The sequence below is a fragment of the Equus quagga genome, chromosome 6 (assembly GCF_021613505.1).
Source record: "Equus quagga isolate Etosha38 chromosome 6, UCLA_HA_Equagga_1.0, whole genome shotgun sequence".
NCBI lineage: Eukaryota > Metazoa > Chordata > Mammalia > Perissodactyla > Equidae > Equus > Equus quagga.
Window position 1 is genome coordinate 95,506,419 of NC_060272.1, and position 25,172 is coordinate 95,531,590.

A 25,172-nucleotide genomic window follows, 5' to 3' on the forward strand; every position below is an offset into this window, starting at 1 on the left:
GAAATTCCATGATCAGTTATTTTCATCATTCCCTTGCATTTTACCCTCAACTCCTTTGCCCTTCTAACTTTGTCAGTGTACTTACTAGGTAAAACCCTAAACTGGATAAAGTCACTCTCCATTTCCACACCTGTACCTGAGCAGCTGAATGTGGTTGGGGAAAAAAATATATACAATCACACTGATTGGTCTCACTTTAATGTCCTAAATCTCAAGTAGGTCCTCAACGTTGCTGAGGAAACACACACATTCCTTCAGTCCAGAGACAGGCCAAATCCATATCATAGCCTGTTTTTGCACAGCCAGTGACCTAGGAATGATTTTTATACTTTTAAAGAGCTGTTTAAAAGAAACAAAGAAGAAGATATGACAGAGACTGTATATGGCCTACAAAATGTAAAATATTTAATTTACTACTTGGCTCTTAACAAAAAAATCCTGGCCAATTCCTATTCTAGACAGGTGGTTCTCAAACTTCAGTATTCATCACAATCACCAGAAAAGCTTGTTAAAACATAGATTGTTGAGCTTCACTCTCAGAGGTTCTGATTCAGTAGCTCTGGGATGGGCCCTAGAATGTATATTTCTCCCAGGTTTCCAAGGACACTGATGCTGCTAGTCTGAACTAGCACTCTGAGAATGCTGTTCTAGTCTATTCAATCTCTCATTCTCCTATTTCACAGCCACTCTGCCCTCCACAAACCTCCAATATCTCAGAAATCAAAAAAAAAAGTAGAAGAGCTCAGATGAGAAATTCTATAAACTCCTATCACCATATCTATTTGTCCATTCAATATCAGGACTTCTCTTATAACTGAAATCTATCTTACAATTGAACTGACCATGCTCCTATCTGTGGCAAAGCACTTCACCTGAATACTAGATCCTATCCCCTTGCACCCATATCACTCTAGGAATTACCCCTTCCCTCTCTTACTTCATTTATTCTTCATTTCTATGGATCATTCCCATCTTAACCTAAAAAAAACTGTTCTCCCATTAAATCAAAAAAAAAATTTTTTTTTAAACTTTCCTTCCTTCTTCCTCCTCCAGCAGGTATGCCAGTTATCAATTTATTACCTGTGAGTTCCAAATTCACCCTTCATTGCCTGCTCTAAAAACTACATTTGGGCCCTTTAAAACTTTTTTCTTTCCCAGTTAACATAATGTTAATCTTTATCAGTAGAGGACACTGGAGAGACACCATAGGAGGAAGGAGTTATGCTTCCTGGTTCTAATGTGCTCATTCAACAGACTCCTGCAGTGCTATGACTTCTGCAACACCCAGCTCCTACAGAGTGGCTTCTCCAGTGCCTGGCTCCTGCAGCATGACAGATTTCTTCAGCTAGCAACGTCCAGCAGCCAGCAAATTCTCCCAGCACCTGCTAAGGCAGCTTTGTAGTGGAGTGCCTCCCATGAGACAAATCTTCATGAGGCTCCCTAAAGGGTAGATTTCCAGAAAGTTCCTGAGGGCAAATTTGCAGCAAATTTTGCTGGCATAATACCACAGAGACTTTCCTGCCAATCAGTGAGCCACGGCCATGTCTTTTCCAATAGCATCTAGATCTCAGTGCTGAAGGAGGCAGACCACCTTCTTTGGGCATTCCATCTTAATCTAGGGTAGGAGCTGTTCCTTCCATCTACTATTCCTATATTCTCTAGAGGTCTCCCAACTTTTTATTACCCAATTCCTTGTTACTCCAATTCCCTGTTATAGTTAACAACACTTTATATTAAACTTTCCCTGCTCAAATTATGTACGGTTTCTGTCTCCTCATCAGACCCTGACTGATACACGAGGAAATGATAGTGGGGCAAAGGAAAAATAAGTCAACCTAAAGAGATACATTTGAGAATAAACAACACACATGACAGACAATCTCGTCTGTTCTTAATATTTCCTGTAAGAAGAGAATCAAGAAATGAAACCAATTCAAAACCATGAAAATGGTATTTTAAGAGTGAGCACAAGAAGAGCCACTTTAGGAAACTGATAAAGAATAGTCATGAAGGTAGAAGAACACAAACAAGTATCACTGGTTAATGACATCAGAAAGCCAAAACCAAGAGCTAAGTCATCTATCACCAATCAATATCTATTAAGTGCCTTTAGGGTGGAAGAAACAACACTCCTTTTCTCTACATATTTTAGTAACTCAATTCTGATTATAAAAGTACTACATGTTCTTTTCAGAAAATGTGGAACAAGAAAAAAAGTATAAAGAAGAAAATTTTTATATACACATTTTTTAAATAGTAAGATCAACTAGCTTTATTAAACGTTATTTGCCATGTCAAAATGTCTTTAACACATATCATAATTGTTACTGAATAATCCTGAGAGATTTCTCTCAATTTATTAACATCCTCCCTTATTGGAGATTTTTCTTTCCCATAGTTTTGAAATATAGCCAAAAGCTCCTCAACAATGAACGATATAGAAAAAATAAGTGTTTCGCTTTTGCATCTATAAATATATTTAACTATATGAGAAAATTAACATGAAATATCACAGTGACATCAACAACTTACACTTAAAATTTATACTGATTTACTTTAATTGCACTTTTTATTTTATGAAATGTACTTGCCAAAATCATAACCTTCTGGAACAATATTTTCATGGACAATACCACTCTTCAAGCTGCCCTGTTAAAAGAAAAATTGCTTTTATTTATATTCATGCCAATATACCTTTAACCTAAAAAATCCCATTATATGCAAAGGAAAAATGTTTAAAAGCAATTTAAAAAAATAAACTTAACAGGACTTAGCTATGGAAAATATTAAAGTGGTTAGACAATATCTCATTAAACTACTATTATAAAAGAATGCTCCAAGAACTATTAAGACATGCCTGTGTTCACATGTGTTTGTGTCTGGGCACATGCACACAATTCAACATCCATTTATAACAAAAACTCTGAACAAAGTGAATATAGAAGAAATATTTCTGAACATAAAAAGGCAATATATGACAAATACACAGCTAACATACTCAACAGTGAAAAGCTGAAAGCTTTTCCTTTAAGATCAGGAACAATACAAGGATACCGACTCTTGCCACTTTTATTTAACATAGTATTGGAAGCCTTAGCCAAAGCAATTAGGCAAGAAAAAGAATTAAGAGGCATCCAAACTGGAAAGGAAGAAATAAAACTGTCAATATTTGCAGATGACATGATATTATATACATAGAAATCCCTAAAGACGCCACCAAAAAACTTAGAACTAACAAATGAATTCAGTAAAGTTTCAGGATACAAAATCAATATAAAAAAAATCTGTTGTGTTTCTATAAACTAATAACAAACTATCAGAAACAGAAATTAGGAAAACAATTCCATTTACAATTGCATCAAAAAGAATAAAATAGCCAGGAATAAATTTAACCAAGGAGATGAAAACCTGTACACTGAAAACTATAAGACACTGATGGTAGAAACTGAAGAAAACACAAATAAATGAAAGAAACAATCCAAAAATTTGTATGTAACCACAAAAGATCCTGAATAGCTAAAGCGATCCTGAGAAAGAAGCAAAGCTGGAGGCATCATGCTGCTTGATTTCAAACTGTAGTAATTATACAGCAGGGTACTGGCATAAAAACAGACACACAGATCAACAGAAAAGAAGAGAGAGTCCAGAAATAAATCCATGCATATATGGTCCATTGATTTACAACAACGGAGCCAAGAATATACAATGGAGGAAGAACAACCTCTTCAATAAATGGTATTGAGAAAACTGGACAGCAACATGCAAAAGAAGGAAAATGGACCACTATCTTACACCATAAACAAAAATTAACTCAAAATGGATTGAAGATTTGAATCTAAGACCTGAAGTCATAAGACTCCTAGAAGAAAATTTAGGGGGTAATAAGCTCCTCGACATCAGTCCTGGTGATGATTTTTTTGGATCTGACACTAAAAGCAAAGGCAACTAAAGCAAAAATAAACAGGTAGGACATCAATCTAAAAACACTTCTGCACATCAACAAAATGGAAATGTAACCTACTGAATGGAAGAAAATATTTGCAAATCATATATCTGATAACAGGTTAATATCCATAATATATAAAGAACTCATCCAACTCAACAGCCAAAAAAACAATCCAATTAAAAAATGGGCAGAGGATCTAAATAGACATTTTTCCAAAGGAGACATACAGATGGACAACAAATACATGAAAAGATGCTCAACATCACTAATCATCCACAAATTAAACCACAAAGAGATATCACCTCACGTCTATTAGAACAGCTAGTATCAGAAAGACAAGAAATAAGAAGTGTTGGCAAGGATGTGGAGAAAAGGGAATCCTCAAACACTGTTGGTGGGAATAGAAACTGGTATAGCCACTCTAAAAAAACAGTATGGAGATTCTGCAAAAAATTAAAAACAGACTACCATATGATCCAGCAATTCCACTTCCAGGTATTTATCCAAAGAAAATAAAAACAGTAACTTGAGAAAATACATTCACCCCCATGTTCACTGCAGCATTATTTACAATAGACAAGATATGGAAATAACCTAAATGTCCATCAATGGATGACAGATAAAGAAAATATGGTGTATATATATACAATGAGATATTAATCAGTCATAAAGAGCAAGGAAATCTTCCCATTTGTGACAACATGGATGGACCCTGAGAGCATTATGCTAAATGATATAAGTCAGACAAAGAAAGACAAATACTATATGATCTCACTTATATGTAGAATCTTAAAAAAAAAAAAGAACCAAGCTCACAGATACAGAGAACAGACTGGTGGTTGCCAGACGCAGGGGATGGGGATGGGCAAACGGGTGAAAGGAGTCAAAAGGTACAAACTTCCAGTTATAAAGTAAGTACGTCATGGGGATGTAATGTATAGTATGGAAACTACAGTTAACAATACTGTACTGCATATTTGAAAGTTGCTGAGAGAGTAAATCTTAAAAAGTTCTTATCACAAGAAACAAGAAAAAATAATTCAGTAACTATCATGATGGACGTTAAATAAAATACACTTATTGTGGTGATCATTTCATAATATATACAAATATTGAATCATGTTGTACACCTGAAACTAACATAATATTGCTTGTCAATTAAACAAACAAACAAAAAGATATACGTGGATGAGTTTACATGTTTGTGTACAGGCACACATATATTCACCTATTTTTGTAAATTCTGCTAATGGATTTTGCCTAGAAAAAGAATACCACTGACTACAGTATGTTAGATAAATGACAATGAATAAAACCTTATGCAAGATCTGATACCAACAAATATGTACACATATATATACATAAAAAAAATTTACTTACCAATGATTCCTCATAATCATTAAGATAAAACATCTGAGACTCCACATTCCAATAGGCAAAAAGGTTATCCAATCGGATTAACTGAAAATAAATCAAATTATTATATGTCTTGTTTTCTTTGAAGGATCTTTAACATTTGCTATCTTAAGAAGTCTCAAATAAAACAGAGTTAAGTAAACACAATTCACATAAATCCTTATGTATACATTACCATTTGCCTTTCTAAAAGTCTCTTGTCAGGTCCATGGGTTGACAAAATATATTTGTTTATTTTACCTTACGAAATAGTTTCTCAGTTTCATCATGTAAATCTGGAACCCAGTATTGATCAGTGGTCTGAAAAGAAAAAAAAAATTAAAAAGGCAGGAAAAATGTCATTTACATATAAAATGGCACCGATTAATCATATCTATCATACCCTAGACCAATTTCCCATGAAAATGTCCCTGAAAATATAACATTCAGTCAAAGAATATTAACTGACCACAAGGAAGTCTCTGCTTTCAAGGAGCTCACTGCCGGTTCAAAAAGCAAACAAGTAAATGAGCAATTAAAAACAGGTAAGTGCCACAACAGAGGTTACATACATAGTACTCTGGGAGAACATGGTAGGAGCCTAAACTCAGTGGTGTGCTGGAGAACATGATGTCTAACTTAATATATGATGGTAATTTCTATTCCGAAATTACTGATTCTAAGGTCAATAGGGAATATGATTCAGAGAAGGAAGATATCCAAATATATGATATGTTCAGGAAACTGAAGTAGCCCAATATGGCCAGAGAATATAATACAAGACAAAGAAAAGAGGTGAAACCAGATATGTTACCCAGGGTCAGGTTAAAAAGGGATTACAAACTATTTTAAGACAAAACTATGGACTTTATTCTAAAAGCAAGGAAAAGCCACTGAGGGCAATAAAGTGATCAGATGCTTATTTTACAAAGAAGGTTTTCGTTTTTTGTAGAGAACTGAATGGAGAACAGTGGTTCTCAAACTTTAGCATGCATTAGGATCATCTGAAGGGCACTTAAAAGCATAGATGGCTGGACCCCAACCTGAGTTTCTAATTCAATAGGTCTGGGCTAGGGGACAAGTTTCCAAGGACCTCCAAAGGTGACGGTTAAAACCAGGGCTGTCACAGTTACCAAGACCTTCACATTGCCAAATCCAATGGCTAATTCTCCATCCTTACTTTTCAACCTACCAGCAGCACTTAACAGTTTGCCCCACCCAACTTTACTGAAGTCATTAAATAACTTCATTGGCTTTCCCTCTTTCTTTTTTTTTTTTGCTTGCAGTGGATCAATGTTTTAAAAAGAAATCATACACAAAAATCCAATGGATATAACAAAAAAGCATGTACTGAAATACTAGACAGCATGAATTGAATCTCACGTAGCAACACAGATAAATGTCAAAATCATTATGAAGAGAGAAAGAGAACTTATAGAAGAATCATGCAAAATATTTATGTTAACTTTTAAAAATCTACCAAATATTATACATTTTAATGATACATGATATAAAAGTTTAAAAACTTAGATGTTTATCTCTGGGGTGGGAAAAGAGAACAAAATGGATTTAAACTTACTTTATAACAGTACATTTTTTGAAAGTACTTAAAACTTAAACCAAATGACAAATTCAACAACTGTCCATTCTGGATGCAAGCAAATGTTTCATAATCCTCTATGTGTTCTTATACTTTTAAAATTCTTCAATTTGAAAAATTATACAGGAAGAAAGCATGCCACAATAAAGGTGGTGAGGAAACGGGTGATTTATTTATTTATGCTATTCATGACCTATCAAGTTTCTGAAATGAACAGTTATTACTTTTATTTTGTCTTTACTCATTTAAAACTCAGAAATGGATTTTTTAAGCAAAAAAAAGTATCAAATATAACAATCAGCAAAATAGTGTCTCATATTTTAAACTAAATTTGATAACCATTTTTTGAAAGGTGAAACTTTCAAAACTACCTATCCTCAATTCGAATCCAGTCTACACACTTTTTATACCAATTCTACATAAACATGTATTTCTGATGCTGGCATACTGAATAGGAATTAGTAGTTTGATTAACTTTACTGCACAATTAAATATTTAAACTTTTAAACAAAGTACCTGCATGCTGAGATTTTGAAGGGAAATACCAAATGACAGTGGTTTGTCCCGATTTGTGATCTAAAGAGGAAAGAATAAATTTTACTCAGAGTTTTAGTAGTTGGACAAAATTCACTTTACAGAAAAAGTTCACTTTCTGGGAAGTACACTATTCCAAACATTCAAAAACATTTTACTACTTTCTGGAACTTTTATTCCTATATTTTTCCTAATATTAATTATAAAGTAGTAAGTATCAATGTATTAGTGTTATACAATAATAATACATCTGCATAATGTTTTTCAGTTTACAAAAACAAGACTTTAAAAACTGACTGACCCTCACAACAGTGCTATGAGAAGCCAATAATTACGTGTTTTAGAGAGAACACATGATCTATCTGAGACCAAACAACTTAGTTAAGTCTGGTTCTACTGATTCCTCGACCAGTGCTCTTTCCAGGAGGTAAATATAGTCTAATTCAAAGGATTTCAAAAATACATAACTGCTAAATGCATAAATCCTACCTATCAAAGGTGATTATAATATAAGAAAGGCACTTTCCCTCATTATCTGACGTTTGAACATTTTACAAAAGTGTAATCAAGGCACTAAGGACTCAAATTACAGCTATAATTATAGAAAAGAGAGATTGTCCTCTTCAGCTCTGTATCCCTCCACTTCCCAACATCTAACAGGTTGGCCACTACAGAGCAGATGTCAATAAACAGTAAAATATATATAAATATAAAAACTAGTGTCACCTATTAAAATACTTACATCATCTTCATAACGAACATGGATGCTGGAAATTTTCACTTGAAGATTTTTTATGATCTGAGTAATTAATTTTTCTGTAAAAGTGTCCTGTTTCTCCACCCGTTCTTTTTCTACAATTGCAAATATTTCTTTTTTAACTTGAATGAAAAATATACTCTATAAATATCCACATATCGAGGTAACATAAACATTACCTTGTTAAAGAAAAAAATCTGTATTTATAAACAGAACACTAAAAGCTTGTTTTCCAAAAGTCTTCCATACCAAAAGACTTTCAAAGGCAACTCAATGAATAGTTTTCAAAAGCTAGTTTCTTGTTCAATGAAATCAAAACCAATTATGTAGCATTTATTAGCATTAAATTTTATAACTTTCTCTGTTAACTACCTGAGTACACAAAAATATGGAAAACAATGAAGATTATTAGGTAAGAATTATAATAGGCTTAAATTAGAAAAGCCAGAAACAGCAGCAAAGAAGGAATCTCCCTTAAAATTAGTGATACCATCATAAGTGGTCTATGGTAATGATGTATAAAATAGTTGAATATGCTCCTCCCCCTGATGAATACAAAATAGAAGCTATAAGACCCTTTCCCTCTATCCTTTCAAGCAAAGATGAAGTTCATCATTTGTTTCATTTTCTAAAAACAATACTGACTATCTCCAGTTTCAATACTTCCCAGGGAAACAGAAAAAATAAAGAATTGAGCTTCCTCATTTCTTTTTTAATAGGCCTTTGATAACTACTAGTTACTACTACTTTTTCCCCCAACTTGAAAATGCCAATGAAAGCTATCTCTTGTCCTATTTCTAGTCCTGTTCCACCTGTATATATATATTATCTATCTTCTCCTCTAATGACTTACTACTCCTCCCTAACTCAGCTGGCCCAGAAGGCCTTAGATAAAGAAAAGTTGATGAAGATATCATATGAGCATCAAATGCAAGTGATATCAAATGCAAGAGACACAAGCGAATATAGGTGAATATAAAAGAACTTTGGAATTAATAAGCAGATAGCAGAATATAAATTCAGAATATAAGCTCTTTGAAGACAGGGCTTTTTATTTTAATCTTTGAATCCCACCACTACCTAACAAAATCCTTTACTCTATAAATGTATTCAGTCATTCAATTAAATGCTAAATCTTTCTTTCCCTATTGACTAGTTTCCTGCTGACTTCCTTATCCAGCTCGGATTCCATAATATATTATTTCATCAACCCTTTAAACTCTTTTGCTCTTTTTTTCTCATGTTCCTCTGTCAATAAAACTCTAACCCTGAATAAAACCAACTATCTACTTTTTATATAAACATGCCTATGCCTTGCCAGGTGAGTACTAGAGGAGAACATCACAACAGTACAGATTGGAATTACTGTAAATTAGTCATCACCAACTTCAACTAACCAACAACCTTATTACACTTCTCCAGTCAACTTGTTCACAGTCTCCAGAATAACTATTTCAAAATTCTTTTTGATTCTCCTCAAAAGTCCAACAACTCTTCCACTGCTCTCTTTACTCTTAGCAGATCACCTTGCCTCCAACTTTGGAAGAAACAGAAGCTCCTTGTCTGAAATCATAAATCAATAAAAATAGCTATTTCTAAGGTGACCAATGACCTCTACATGTCATAAATAAAATGACTGTTTCATAATCCTCAATTTACCTGATATCTCAGCAGGATCTGATACATTCTTTGCTTCCCAAAACATTGTTTTCCCATGGAATCACAATCCCCAAATGTCCTCCTATTTATCTAACCATTTCTTCTTGATTGTTTTCTGTTTTCCTCCTCTGTACAATCATTAAATGTTGGGTTTCCTTAGGGCTCAGACCACGGATTTTTTTCTCATTCCATACCGCTGTTACAGGGAATCTCATCCACATCTTGTAGCCTGAACTATCAGCCTAATGCTGGTAACTCTGAGAAATCCCAAGGCCAAAAGAAAGAGTACAGGAGAAAGAACAGATAAGAGAGATCTTCAAAAGTTCAGAAGCTGGAAAGAAGATGGCCTTAGCCGATGTACCAGAGAGGAAGAAACGCAATCTTAAATGCCCATAGATGGAGATGCCAATAAAACACAAGATGAATCAAAAAACAGAACCCTGGAAAGATTCAGGAACTGGGGTAAATGGCAAAGAGGAAGGATGGTGGAGGGACCGGATGATGATACAGGGATTGGTTTAAAGTCTGTGTAATGAGCAGTTGGACTTCTATGTACCCTCCCTACCCCAGTCCACACAGCCAATCAACTATCCCTTTCCCACTCTAGTGAGAAGCAAGGGTTTATTCTGGACAAAATGAACCTGACAGGCTAAAGACTCCAAAACCACGTACATGAAGGTACAGGGAGATCCATCTACCAGAAACAGACACATTAAGTAAAAGTTCTACATAATAAACAATCACATCTACATCCACCTACTATTACCAAGCTAATAAAGTTGTGCCAGGAAACATATGTAATCAGAGTAGACTATTTGGCTCAGGAGTAAACATTCATATATGGCCATGATAACATAAACAACGAATACTGATTTAACTAAAAATCTAACTCTATTAGGAAGATGGAAAATTAGGGTCGGTCTTCATAGTCCATAGAAGGAAGCTTATACATATACATATACAAATGGTGTATGAACATAATACATCAAATAGAAGAAGAGTACTCATCTTATGTAGCAATATGGAGATAAACACAAACACACGTTAAAAACTTGAAAGTAGATCTGCAGAGGGCAGGGTGAAGGACTAAGCCAGGAGACAGTTTTTTTTTCCTTTAATTATGGGTCCTATACTACTGTTTAACTTTTAAAGCTATGTATATGTATTATCTTGATAAAATAAAAATAATTTTTAAAAGGAAAAAGTCTAGGAGACTTAAGAAAGAGAAGACTGGAAGAGAGGAGGATTCTGGGGAAAATGGCAGAGTAGAAAACACCAGGAAGCTGTCTTCTCATGTAGACACAACAGCACAGGCAGAAGCTGCCTAATGTAAGTATTTCAGAACTCTGGAGTCTATCAAAGGCTTGCAACTTCAAGAGGAAGGCTTAGAAAGTAAATTGCAATTAATTTATATAAATTCCAGCTCTTAGCACAGCAGCAGCTACCCCTCCCCTGCCCCCAGGCTCATGGCAGGCAGCTATGCACTTCTTCCTAGAGCAGCTTGCACACAACTTGCTGGAGTCAAGGTGAGCACAAGGGGCCCTATCCTCTGAATATCTGGAGGTCTGTGGTCTAATTGCTGACTGCCGCTTCTGATCACAGAAGTGCAAAGAGAAAAGTGGACATTGTTTTTGTACCATCCCCCATTGTTGCAAGCCCCTCATCCTCCAGCTCAAGTGACATCCAGGGAATTTAAAGGGCCAGTATCTAGTTTTTTCTGCCCCCTTCATTGTTATCTTCTTGCCCTTTCGGGAGCAAAACATTAAGGCTAGGACATTCAAAAGCAACTGCACATATGGGGAAAACTAGAATGTGACCACACATGTTCAGGGAAAGGCACAGGCTAAGAAAAGATCTGAGAAGACCTTAAGTTTATACCTCAGGCTGATCCTTGGCACAGAGACATCCTACAATAATCAAAAAATAATAATAAACACAAGCAGTAATAAAAAAACAGAAAACCATGGGGAGGGGGGAGAATTTGATTTCCACAGACACCACATTGTTAGATTCAAATGTCCAGTTTCCAGTGAAAACTCACAAGGTATACAAGGAAACAGGAAAAGTACGGTCCTTCAAAGGGAAAACATAAATCAACAAAAACTATTCCTGAAAAAGACCTGACAACAAATCTACTAGACAAATCTTAAAACAACTGTTGAATAGATGCTCAAAGAACTAAAGAAAGACGTGGAGAAAGTAAAGAAAACAATGTATGAACAAATGGAAATGTCTATAAAGAGATAGAATACCTAAAAAGAAACCAAACAGAAATTCTGGAACTGAAAAGTACGACAACTAAAAGGAAAAATTCACCAGATGAAGATTCAAAGGCAGATTTCAACAGGCAGAAGAATCAGTGAACTTTAAGATAGAACAATGGAAATTATCAAGTCTAAGGAACAGAAAGAAAAAACATTGAAGAAAAGTGAACAGAGCCTAAGGAACCCACAGGACACCAACAAGCAGACCAACATACACACTGTAGGAGTCCCAGTAGGAAAAAAGAGAGAGAAAGGGGCAGACAGAATATTTTAATAAATAAGAGCTGAAAACTTCCCAAATTTGAAGACAGATATAATTACACACATTTAAGAAGCTCAAGAACCTCCAGGTAAGCAGAACTCAAAGAAATCCACATCGACACACATTATAATCAAATGTTCAAAAGCCAAAAATAAACAGAGAATCTTGAAAGCAGCGCGAGGGAAGCTACTTATCACATACAAGGGATCCTTAAAAAGATTTTGAGCAGATTTCTCAACAGAAACATCGAAGGCCAAAAGGCAGTGGGTCAATATATTCAAAGTGCTAAAAGAAAAAAAATCAAGAACGCTATATCCAGAAAAATTGTCCTTCAAGAGTGAGGGAAAAATGAAGACATTCCAAAATAAACAAAAGCTCAGAACATGTGTTACCAGCAGACCCACCCTCTGACACATGACGACGGGGGGTGAAATAAGGTGAAAATAAGAGGGCAGGGTGAATAAGAGGACACTACCCAGTAACTAGAAGCCATATGAAAAAATAAAGACCCCAACAAAAGATAATACATGAGCAATTTAAAAAGCTAATATTATTGTGACAATGGTTTGTAACTCTACTTTTTGTTTTCTACAGGATTTGAGAAACTAATATATTTATAAAAAAATTCTTAGCCTAAAAGCTAGTATTATGGTAACTGCTTTGTAACTGCACATGTTGTTTTCTACACAATTTAAGAGACAAATGTATTTAAAAGAATTATTAGTTTGTTTTGGCAACACAATATATAAAGATGTAATTCTGTGACATCAGCAACTGAAAGAGTTAGGGACAGGGCTGTAAAAAAACAGTTACTGTATGTTATTGAAGTGAAGCTGGTATAACTTCAAAGTAGAGTGTTGTGACTTTAGGATGTTAAATATAACCCCATGACAACCACAAAGAAAATAGCTATAGAATATACACAAAAGGAAATGAGCAAGGAATTTCAAAACTTCTCTACAAAAAAAATCAACTGAATCAAAATAACAACAGTAATACAGTAATTGAGGGACAAATAAATATGGTGAGGCATATAGTAAACAAACAGCAAAATAACAGAAGTCTCTCCTTAGCAGTAATTATTTTAATGTAAACAGACTAAACATGTCAGTCAAAAGACAGAGATTAGTAGAATGGATAAAAACACATGATCCAATTACATGCTAGCTATAAGACATTCACTTTAGATCCAAAGACACGACCAGACTGAAAGTGAAAGGATGGAAAAAGATATTCTATGCAAATAGTAACCAAAAGAGAGTACTGGTGGCTATATCATCAGACAAGACAAACTAGAAATAAAAGAAGGTATAAGAAATAAAAAAGGACATTATATATTAATAAAAGGTTCAATACAGCAAGAAGATATAACATTATAAATAATTATGCACCTAATGACAAACTAGCAATATATATGAAGTAAAACTGATAGAATTGAAGGGAGAAACAGACTGCTTTATAATAATACTTGGGAGACTTGAATATACCACTCTCAATAATGGATAAAACAACCAGACAGAAGATAAGTAAGGAAATAGAGGACTTACACAACACAATAAACCAAATGGATGTAACACACATATATAGAACACTCTACCCAACAATGCCAGCGAACACATTCTCCTCAAGTGCACATGGGACATTTTCCATGACAGACCACACGAGGACACAAATTGAAGTCTCAATAGATTTTCTTTCTTCTTTTTTGCTTTTCTTTTTGTAAGATTTTATTTTTCCTTTTTCTCTCAAAGCCCCCTGGTGCATAGTTGTGTATTTTTAGTTGTGGGTCCTTCTAGTCACGGCATGTGGGATGCCACCTCAGCATGGCTTGACAAGCAGTGCCATGTCCACGCCCAGGATTTGAACCGGCCAAACCCTGGGCTGCAGAAGCAGAGCGCACGAACTTGGCCACAGGGCCAGCTCCTCAAGAGATTTTAAAAAAAGGTATCATGCAAAGTATCATCTCTGACCACAACAGGATAAAATTAGAAATCAATAACAGAAGTAAAATTGGAAAATTCACAAATTTGTGGAAATCAAACATTCTTAAAACAACCAATGGACAAAGAAGAAATCATAAGGGAAATTACAAAATACTTAGAGATGAACGAAAATAAAAACACAACATACTAAAATTTATAGGACACAGAAATAAATATTAAGGGAAAAATTTATAGCTATAAAAAATAAGAAAGATCGGGCTGGCCCCGTGGCCGAGTGGTTAAGTTCGCGTGCTCCGCTGCAGGTGGCCCGGTGTTTCGTTGGTTCGAATCCTGGGCGCGGACATGCCACATGCCACAACTAGAAGAACCCACAACGAAGAATATACAACTATGTACCGGGGGGCTTTGGGGAGAAAAAGAAAAAAAAAATAAAATCTTTAAAAAAATAAATAAATAAAAATAAGAAAGATCTCAAAACAACCTAACTTTAGAAAACTTAAACAAACAGAAAAAGAACAAACTAAACCCAAAGCTGGCAGAAGGAAGGAAATAATAAAGATTAGAGCATAGATAAACTAAATAAAGAATAGAAAACCAATAGAGAAAAATCAACGAAACCAAAAGCTGGGTTTTTGAAAAGGTCAACAAAATCAAAAATACCTAGATGGACTAAGAAAAACAAGGTAAGTCTCAAATTACTAAAATCACAAATGAGAGTGGGAACATTACCACCAATTCTACAGAACTAAAAAGGATTATGAGAGAGTACTGTAAACAATTGTATGCTAACAAATGGGATTAACCAGATGAAATGGACAAATTCTCAGAAACACAAAACCTACCAAGACAACAATCACAAAGAAATAGAAAATCTGAATAGACATATAACTAGGAAGATTGAATCAGTAATCAAAATTCTCCCAGTAAATAAAAGCCTGGGACATGATGGCTTCACTAGCGAATTCTACCAAACAATTAGAAGACAATACCAATCCTCCTCAAACTCTTTCCAAATTCTGAAGAGAAGAGAATACTTCCCAACTCAATCTATGAGGTCAGCAATAATCTGACACCAAAGCCACACAAAGACACCAAAAGAAAACTACAGATCAAAATGGATCAAAGATTTAAATATAAGACCTAAAAACTATAATAAACTCTTAGAAGAAAACGTTGGGCAAACGCTGCAGACAGTGGATTTGGCAATGATTTCTTGCACATGACATCAAAGGCACAGGCAACAAAAGAAAAAGTAGACAAAATGGACTTCATGAAAATTAAAAAATTTTGTCCATCATAGGACACTATCAACAGAGTAAAGAGACTACCGACAGAATGGGAGAAAATTTGCAAATAATATATCTAATATGGGTTAACATCCAGAATTTATAAAGAACTCCTATCACTCCAACAACAACAAAAAACCAAATTGACTAAAAGATGGGCAAAAGATTTGAACAGACATTTCTCCAAAGAAGATATACAAATGGCCAATAAACACATGAAAAGATGCTGAAATATGAATCACTAGGGAAATGCAAATGAAAACTACATGAGTTACACTTCACTCCCACTAGGCTGCTACTATCAAAAAAACAGAAAATAACAAATGTTGGCTAAGATGTGAAGGAACTGGAACCCTTTGGACTGTTGGTGGGAACACAATATGTTACAAGTCCCTATGGAAAACAGTACAGCAATTCCTCAAAAAATTAAAAATATAGTAGAATTACCATATGATTCAGCAATTTTTCTTCTGGGTGTATACCCCCCCCAAATTGAAAGCAGTGTCTCAAAGGGATATGTGTACACCCGTGTTCAGAGCAGCATTATTCACAATAGCTAAAGCATAGAAGCTACCCAATTCTCCCTTGATAAATGAAGGGATAAGCAAAATTTGGTATATTTGCAATACGGAATATTATTCAGTCTTAAAAAAGAAATTCTAATATATGTTACAACATGGATGAACCTTGAAGACATGATGCTAAATGAAATGAACCAGTCAGGAAAAGACAAGTACTGTAGGATTCCACTTACATGAGTAGTCAAAATCTTAGAAAGTAGAATGGCAGTTGCCAGGGAGTAGGTGTAAAGTGGGAGGAATGGATGAGTTATTGTTTAATGGCTATAAAGTCTCAATTTCTAAGATGAAAAGAGATAAGGAGATGGATGGTGGTGATGGCTGCACAACATTACAAATATATTTAATAACACTCAACTGTACACTTAAAATGATTAAGATGGTAAATTTTATGTGTATGCCACAATAAGAAATTTTTTTAATAAAAACAGGGATTGTGTGTAGGGATAAATGACTACAGAGGATACGAAAGAACTGTGACAAAAATGAAAAAATAATTACAAGAAGTGTTGCCACGCACAATGAATTGGTTAAATCTCCTTTAATGTTTTTAACCTGTTTCTCAAAAGGTAAAATGTTTATCATTGGATTTTATTTTTTAATTAAAAAAACCAATGCATGGCAAGGCTAGTGAAGTCAGTACATACATGTATTTTTTAAGATGCTTAGCTATTAAATGAAGGACAGAGGAACAGAAGATAAACAGATGAACAGCTTAGGTTAGGAAGACGATTTTATGTTTGAAGATAAGAGAGGTTACAGTATTTCACATGCTAAGGAAAAAGATTCACTAGAGGGAGAAGTTAGTTAGACTACAAAAAGCAGCTGGTGATGGTGGCCACAGCACAAGTGGACAGTGATTAGATTTCTGCAGGACATCTCTTCCACTGACAAAAGAAAGGGTTGAAGTAATGCACCATTTTTGGTCTTGGTTGAATAGCAAAGGATGTGAAGCCAGGGAGAAAAGAGATTTGAGAAAATAGAAATAGACTGAGGGAATGGGTATCTGCAGAAAGTGAAAAACTGATATAAGGGGGACAAAAAAAGGCTAGAAAGGTTAAGAGAATATACTTGATGAAATTAATTACTATAAATAAAAACTAATCTTACTCATAAACTAGGTATATTATTTGCCCCAAAGTAAATTTCTGCAAGGTAAAGTTTCTGTCACTATGACAAAACACATAAACCACATTAAAATTCCCCATGTAATAAGAGTCTCTCATATTTGTTAAGTAATCTCAGTGCCTCCAGAGAAAAATAATATTCAAATATTATATATATTGATATATATTTATACGTTATAAACATTGATAAATATTTAGGTCTTTTCCACTTTTTTTATTACCATTCTTATCTATTGTTTTCTTTACCTTGATCAGCTACTTTTTGTTTTGCTTCTTCTATTCTATTTAGTTCCCGTTGCTTTGCTTCTAAAAGTTGTTTTTCTTCTTTTAAAGCATCATATTTTATTTCTACAGGAAGCATAAAAAGGAAGAATCTTAATTACCTTAAATTTAAATCCACTCGTTCCAAAACATATCCTTGAAAATAATCACTAACTCAAAGTCTACAAAAATTTACAGTAAAGTCCAATTTAATTTGAATTACCAAATAAGTTTAAATATAAAAATATCTCAAAAACTTCCCCAAAAGTATTTTGAACAAATATAATTATCAAATATAAAGATTTTTTTCCATGCACAAAAAAGAGCAATTCAAATTACAATGTTTAAAATTTGACTTACTAGAAGAAGGCACTATGAGTAAATAAATGTCTTCCAATATGGCTTCAACTGGTTGAGTATAAAGGTTTTTCCATGGAATTACAAGATTAAGAATACCTGCATGAAAAAAAAAGACAAAAATATTATTCATTCAATCTACAGCTACTGTCAGCCCATTTCCTGTCAGACGTGAAAAGAGATAAAGTGGCCTTTGACCTTACGAACTCAGTCACTTTACAGAAAGCTATTCTACAACCAAAAACAACAAGCCTTTGTTGTCATGATTTGAAATTATCTGTACTAGTATTGTTGGAAAATCTACCTGATATTCTAAATATTTACAAGTTTCTATTTATGGTGATTTGTGTCAAAAATATACCAATATTCTTCCATTAATCAACAATCCTTGATATCATAACTTTGAATTTCCCCAATTCTTACTCTAACTCCCTATAAGTATTTTTCTTACACTTTAAAAAAGCAGACTATATACTTTATGTAAGTGTACATATGTGCACTTTTCACATACGGAGATTATATATATACACACACATATATATAGTAATATAAGTGTATGATTTTCACCATAAGTGTATATATGCACAAAGTTCTACGCTAATAATCAAGGATCATGGGCAATATTAGAAAATTATTCAAACTAATGAAAATGTTTATCACAATCCAATAACAAAGTATTTTAAAAAGCATTAGATTTCTTGAACTAAAAAATACTATGTAAGAGGTTCATCATACCATTTAGTTTGGTGCATTTAGAAAATTTTCATAATAAAAAGTTTTAAAATTTTTTACAAAGTATGAGTCTCTAGATTTAGAAATAATTGTCCTGATTGAGGAAGGCAAAAATTACTAAATACACTATTACTGCATTAAGTGGTTAGTAATTTGGGAAAGGAAAAAAATATCTACTTAGATCTATCTCATTACATAACCCAAAAATGGGTATCTCAAAAAACTCCAAAATGAGAAAAAGATTTAATCATACAATGTCTATCCAGAGAAAAACAAACTATCTGATTTCTAAAAGAGAGATAACTTTCTAAGTTTTAGAATCAGAGAAGATAGTGACCATGTCAAATTTATGTACACTCCAAAATATAACCAAAATGAAATGAGCAGATTGACAAAACAAGTGTGCCAAATTTGACATAGTGAATTTATTTATAAATGTACCAAGCAGAGCCAGCCCTGATGGCCTAGTGGTTAAAGTTTGGCGTTTTCCGCTTCAGTGGCCCAGGTTCAGTTCCTGGGCGGGGAACCACATCACTCATCTGTTAGGGGCTATGCTGTGGCGGCAGCTCACATAGAAGAACTAGGACTTAGAACTAAAATATACAACTACGTATTGGGGCTTTGGGGAAGAAAAAAAAAATGTACCAGACTGCTTACACACATAGACAAACATACACTAATAATCAAAAAAAGCAAATGAACAAAAAGACAGAGAACAGTGACAAAATAGCATTAAGTAATCAAAGAAACACATATAAAATTAACAATGAAGCATTCTCACCACTAAATCTTTTTTTAAAAAACCAAACTGTTTTTTATTCTCATTATAAAGTGCAGACTTCTCACAGAAAATTTGGAAAATTCAGAAAAATATGAACAAAGGCAATTCCAAAAATCTTCCACATGAAGACAACTACTTCTAAAATATGTGAGAACTTATATTTCATAATGTATGTAATTCTGCATGCTAAATGAGGGAAACTTTCAAATATCAGTAAGATTAACAACACCCAATAATGGCGAGGGGACAATAAGTTTCTAAAACTGGTTATACTACTGTACCACTTATTTGGAAATGTGTACTTCTTTCATTCAACAAACTGCTCTACTATATGCCAGGTATTGTGATAAGTGGTGAGGATACAATAAAAATTAAATCCACTTCTCAAGAACCTTATTGTCAAGTAGAAGAAAAAAAATAATAATGATATTAAAGAATGACAGGTGCTATGATAGAGGTATGCAAACAACACCTTAAATGATTCTCAAAATTATCTAGTATTTAGCGCAGTGTACTTTCCACTACGTTATATTAACAATGAAAATTACCTTACTATTATTTTTAAACATGGTCAGGCAAGAAAAAATAAGAAGGAAAGAAGGCAGGCTCTAAATGAAATCAAGTCTATCTATTCTTACATATTTTTGACTTTTCTTGAATTGATGTTAAATTTATATACACTGAAATACGATAATTATAAAATTCAATGATTTTTGGAAAAATTTTAAAAGCTACATGAAAATGTTTACTGTAATATTTTTATACCAGTGGAAATACCAGATTATTCTACAATGTCCAAATATGCATTCATTGGATTATTGCACTACCATAAGAAATAAATGAGGTCAAATTAACATAGATTATGAGAAATCTTTATTAAATGTTAACTTAAAAAATTGAACATAAAATCACGCATATATCAAGATTACAAGTAGTCAAAATGTATACATGTAAACAATCACATAGAAATATGCAAAAATAAACATGTTAGTCACTAATCATCAGGGAAATGCAAATCAAAACTACAATGAGATATCACTTTACACCTGTCAGAGGGGCCATAACTACGAAGACAGAAAACAACACATGTTGGAGGGGATGTGGAGAAAAGGGAACCCTCATACACTGCTGGTGGGAATGCAAACTGGTGCAACCACTACAGAAAACAGTATGGAGATTTCTCAAAAAATTAAAAATGGAAATATCATATGACCCAGCCATCCCACTACTGGGTATTTATCCAAAGAACTTGAAAACAACAATTCAAAGAGACTTACGTACCCCTATATCCATTGCAGCACTACTCACAATAGCCAAGACATGGAAGCAACCCAAATGCCATGGACTGATGAATGGATAAAGAAGATGTGGTGTATATAAATACAATGGAATACTACACAGCCATAAAATAAGACAAAATCATCCCATTTGCAACAACATGGATGGACCTTGAGGGTACGATATTAAGTGAAATAAGCCCAACAGAGAAAGACAAATACCATATGATTTCACTCATATGTGGAAGATAAACAAACACATGGACAAAGAGAACAGATTAGTGGTTATCAGAGGGGAAAGGGGGTTGGGGGTGGGCACAAGGGGTAAAGGGGCACATATATATGGTGACTGACAAATAATAATGTACAAATGGGGCCAGCCTGGTGACACAGTGGTTAAGTTTGCACGCTCTGCTTTGGTGGCCCGGGGCTTGCAGGTTCGGACCTGCATGGGTACAGACCTAGCACCACTCATCAAGCCACACTGTGGCAGCATCCCACATAAAATAGAGGAAGACTGGCACAGATGTCAGCTCAGCAACAATCTTCCTCGAGCAAAAAGAGCAAGACGGGCAACAGATGTTAGCTCAGGGCCAATCTTCCTCTCACACATACACACAAAACACAACAATAATGTACAAGTGAAATTTCACATTGTTATAAACTATTATGACCTTAAATAAATAAACAAATAAATACGTTAGGGGGAAAAGTTAGGGGTGACATTTTTTCCCCTCTTATTTATGCTAAATTGGCTTTAAATTGAAGGGGGCAAGAGATAGAATTTGAGTCCCAGCAATGTCACATCATGAAAACTTTCTCTGGCACGTGGTCTAACAGCAACTGTAAATGCACAAACCTGTGGCAACATCATCATGTAACTTACACAGGCTTTCAGAATACTTTGTTCCCCAAGTGACATCAACAACATTTATATAATGCTGCAACACTGTATAAATCGTACTATACAAACTAAGTAACAAAAATACCTCCAAGGGACAAATAATGATACTATCGTCTTGCACCATATTTAAACCAACAAAGTATAAACAATAGTTTAAACAATAAACTTAATAACCCAACATAATTTAAGAAACCAAACATACATGTTTTTATTCAACATTTTAAAACATCATATTCCAATCAGTTTCTGCTCACCCAATTAACTTAAAATGTAAACTATGAACACCAGGGAAATAATACAATATTTCCTGCAAACCTAGAAAACTTCCAGAGCAGAAACTAGGTTTCCGTTCGGTCCCTAGCCACACTGCCTGGGATGATCCAAACCCTACTCCCTGTACCACACATCCACTGCCAATCAGAATACAGCAACATTAACTAGTATCAGAAACCTATGAAACTGAGATAGTTATGCTCTATTAGATTTAATGCTTTGGCTCTCAATTAACTTATTTTTAACACCTAATAAAATGTATAATTTAAAATGTGTAATTTCATAAGTATTAGACAAGGGATATACGGACCACACAATATTTTTGCTATACAACTAGTATCTAACTAGAAGAAAACACATGATTATTTCCAATTAATGCTCAGAAACTTTAAAAACATCCCATTATAGAGATACTAGACATATTATTCTACTTGCATGTCCAGTAAGAAGGACATTCAAACAATAAACATAGCTTACCTATATGACCAACTTTAATTTTAAATGGCACATCAAGTTGACTCTACAAAAAAAACATGTAAAATATTAGTACACGAACAGTTCAACAAAACAGATAACTTTTTTCTTCCCAAAATTATTTAAAGGATTTAAGTTAACTTATACCTTCCCTTTACCTTCAACACTTATTTAAATTTATGTTTATAATTTCAATATTATTCTCAAAACCATAAAATTCAGGGAGATTGGTCCTTTTAAAATAAATAGGGGAAAGGTTCTACAGCAATACTAATCACTTAAGTTACCCATACCAGCATGACTACCGCTTTTACATTATTTGACCAAAAAAAGTGAGAAATTCCACTGTTAGTGTATTCTTGTAAAAAGATTAAAACTCCATTTTGCAAATGAAAAAAACAATTCTCAAAAACATTTCTCCCCATTCAATGGGGAAAAAGACAACCTTTTAAATAAATGGTGCTGGGAAAACTAGATACCCACTGCAAAAGAAAGAAGTTGGACTCGTACCTTATACAAAAATTAACTCAAAATGGACCAAAGTCCTAAACACAAGAACTAAAACTGAAACCCTCAAAAGAAAATATGTTAAAATCTTAACATGAGACTTGGCAATAATTTCTTGACTATCACATCAAAGGCACAGACAATAAAAGAAAAAATAGATGAATTCAATTTCTTCAGAATTAAAAACTTCTGTGCAGAGACACTATCAACAGAGGCATAAGGCAATCCACAAAATGGAGATTTGCAAATCACATATCTGGCAAGGGGAAATATCAAGAATACATAAACAACCACAACTCAATCAAAAACAAAACAAAACAAAACTCGAGTAAAAAGCAACATTTTTCAACAGACATCTCTCCAAGGAACATACACAAATGGCCAATGAGCACACGAAAAGTTGCTCAACTTCATTAGTCATTAGAGAAATGCTAAGCAAAGCCAAAATGAGATGCCACTTTATACCCATTACAATGGCTATTATCAAAACACAGAAAATAAATGTTGGCAAGGATGTGGAGAAACTGGAATCCTCATGCATTGCTGATGTGATATAAAATGGCTCAACTGCTATGGAAAACAGTGTGGCAGTTCCTGAAAAGGCTAAATATAAAATTACCATATAATCCAGCAATTCCACTCCTAGATTTTTACCCACAGGAATTGAAACCACGAACTCAAATAGACATGTATATACCAATGCTTATAGCAGTGTTATTCACAAGAGCCAAAAGTCAAAAGTAACCCAAGTATCCATCAACAGATGAATGGACAAACAAAATGTGACATACACATACAGTGAAATATTATTCAGTCATAAAAAGGAATGATGTTCTGATACATGTTATACCATGGATAAACTCTGAAGGAATTATGCTAAGTGAAATAAGCCAGATACAAAATAAGGAACATAGCATGATTCCACTTATACAAGGTACACAGAACAGGCAAATTCATTGAGACAGAAAGCAGATTAGAGGTTAGCAAGGTCTATGGAGAGAGGGAATGGGGAGTTATTTCTTAATGGTTACAGAGCTCCCTTTGGGGCTGGTTGCACAACATTGTGAATACAAGTAATGCCTGAATTGTACAGTTAAAAATGGTTAAAATGGTATTAAAAAAAACTTGAAGACAATTGGGGAGATAAGTTAACCATTTAAAATAAAAGCATACAGGAAAAAATACATATTAAACATATTTTTAAATGGGAAAAATTATACTGTTTATGCTTTTAAGGAGAGTAAAAGTCCACTTTGCAAAATTCACATTTTACAGAAATTATTTTCAAAAAATTTTCTCAAACTTAATAAATAAATAAATAAAGTAAACCCTGAAGAAGTCCATATAGCTAAATATACTAATATTACAAATTTTTATAGGGAAAACCTACCAGGGCATTTTCTTTAATTTCAAGATTCTTCAAGGCCACAGCTCCTAAAAAAAGTATTAAAAAATTAAAACTGAAATACTCAAATATTTTCCATTTTAAAGTTAGGTATACTTATTCGTAAACATCATTTTAAGGAAAAATAATTATAAGTAATGTACGTAACAGCAAACAGAATCCAACTATGATCTCATTAGCTCACCTTCATCCTTCAACTGAGTCTAAGATTCCATGTTTGACCACAACATCATTTACTGCAAGTTCTGACCTCTACAGTTGTAGCTCAGTGTTAATGTATACAAACATTTAAATCAGAATTATACAAACAATATGAATCTAGCAAGGTAGCATGATAAAAGAACAATATAAAATAAATTGAATTTAAATATATTTGCAATGAACAGTTGGAAAGAAATTTTTAAAATCCAAAGTCAGCAAACTTGAAAATATAATAAACTTCCAAAACTGAAATGCAGAGAGAAAAACAAAAGAACAGAACATCCTAGAATTGCAATACAATTGTAAAAGCTGTAACATATACATAATAGGAATACCAGAAGGTGAAACAAAGGAGAGAAACAGAAAAAAAACATTTAGAGTAATAATGGTTGAGAAATTTCTGAAATTAATGACAAAGACTCCAAACCATGGAACCAGGAAGCCCAGAGAACACCCAGCAGGAAAATACCAGAAAATCTACACCTAAGCATATCATAATCAAAATGTATTCAAATTAAAGACAAAGAAAAATCTTGATTATGATCTAGAAACCCCACTTCTGAGTATATATCCAAAGGAAAAGAAAATAGGATATGGAAAAGATATTTGCACTCCCATGTTTACTGCAGCATTATTCACAATAGTCAAG

At 33.8% G+C, this 25,172-nt stretch overlaps 1 protein-coding gene across 4 annotated transcripts in view; it reads right to left on the minus strand.

Moving 5' to 3' along the window:
* The window catches only part of VPS13A (vacuolar protein sorting 13 homolog A), a 232,063-nt gene that overhangs the window by 192,718 nt on the left and 14,173 nt on the right, over positions 1–25,172 (minus strand). For all 4 annotated transcript variants that reach the window (XR_006889118.1, XR_006889119.1, XM_046664752.1 and 1 more), the window contains exons 2-10: positions 24,308–24,351; positions 22,414–22,456; positions 17,973–18,068; positions 17,598–17,699; positions 8,218–8,327; positions 7,458–7,517; positions 5,603–5,662; positions 5,327–5,407; positions 2,592–2,649 (exon numbers count right to left, since the gene is read on the minus strand). Coding sequence is in view for 2 of the 4 variants with exons in the window: in XM_046664752.1 (XP_046520708.1) it covers positions 2,592–2,649; positions 5,327–5,407; positions 5,603–5,662; positions 7,458–7,517; positions 8,218–8,327; positions 17,598–17,699; positions 17,973–18,068; positions 22,414–22,456; positions 24,308–24,351 (654 nt within the window). In the remaining 2 variants the exon portion in view is untranslated. The remainder of the gene's footprint in view (positions 1–2,591; positions 2,650–5,326; positions 5,408–5,602; positions 5,663–7,457; positions 7,518–8,217; positions 8,328–17,597; positions 17,700–17,972; positions 18,069–22,413; positions 22,457–24,307; positions 24,352–25,172) is intronic.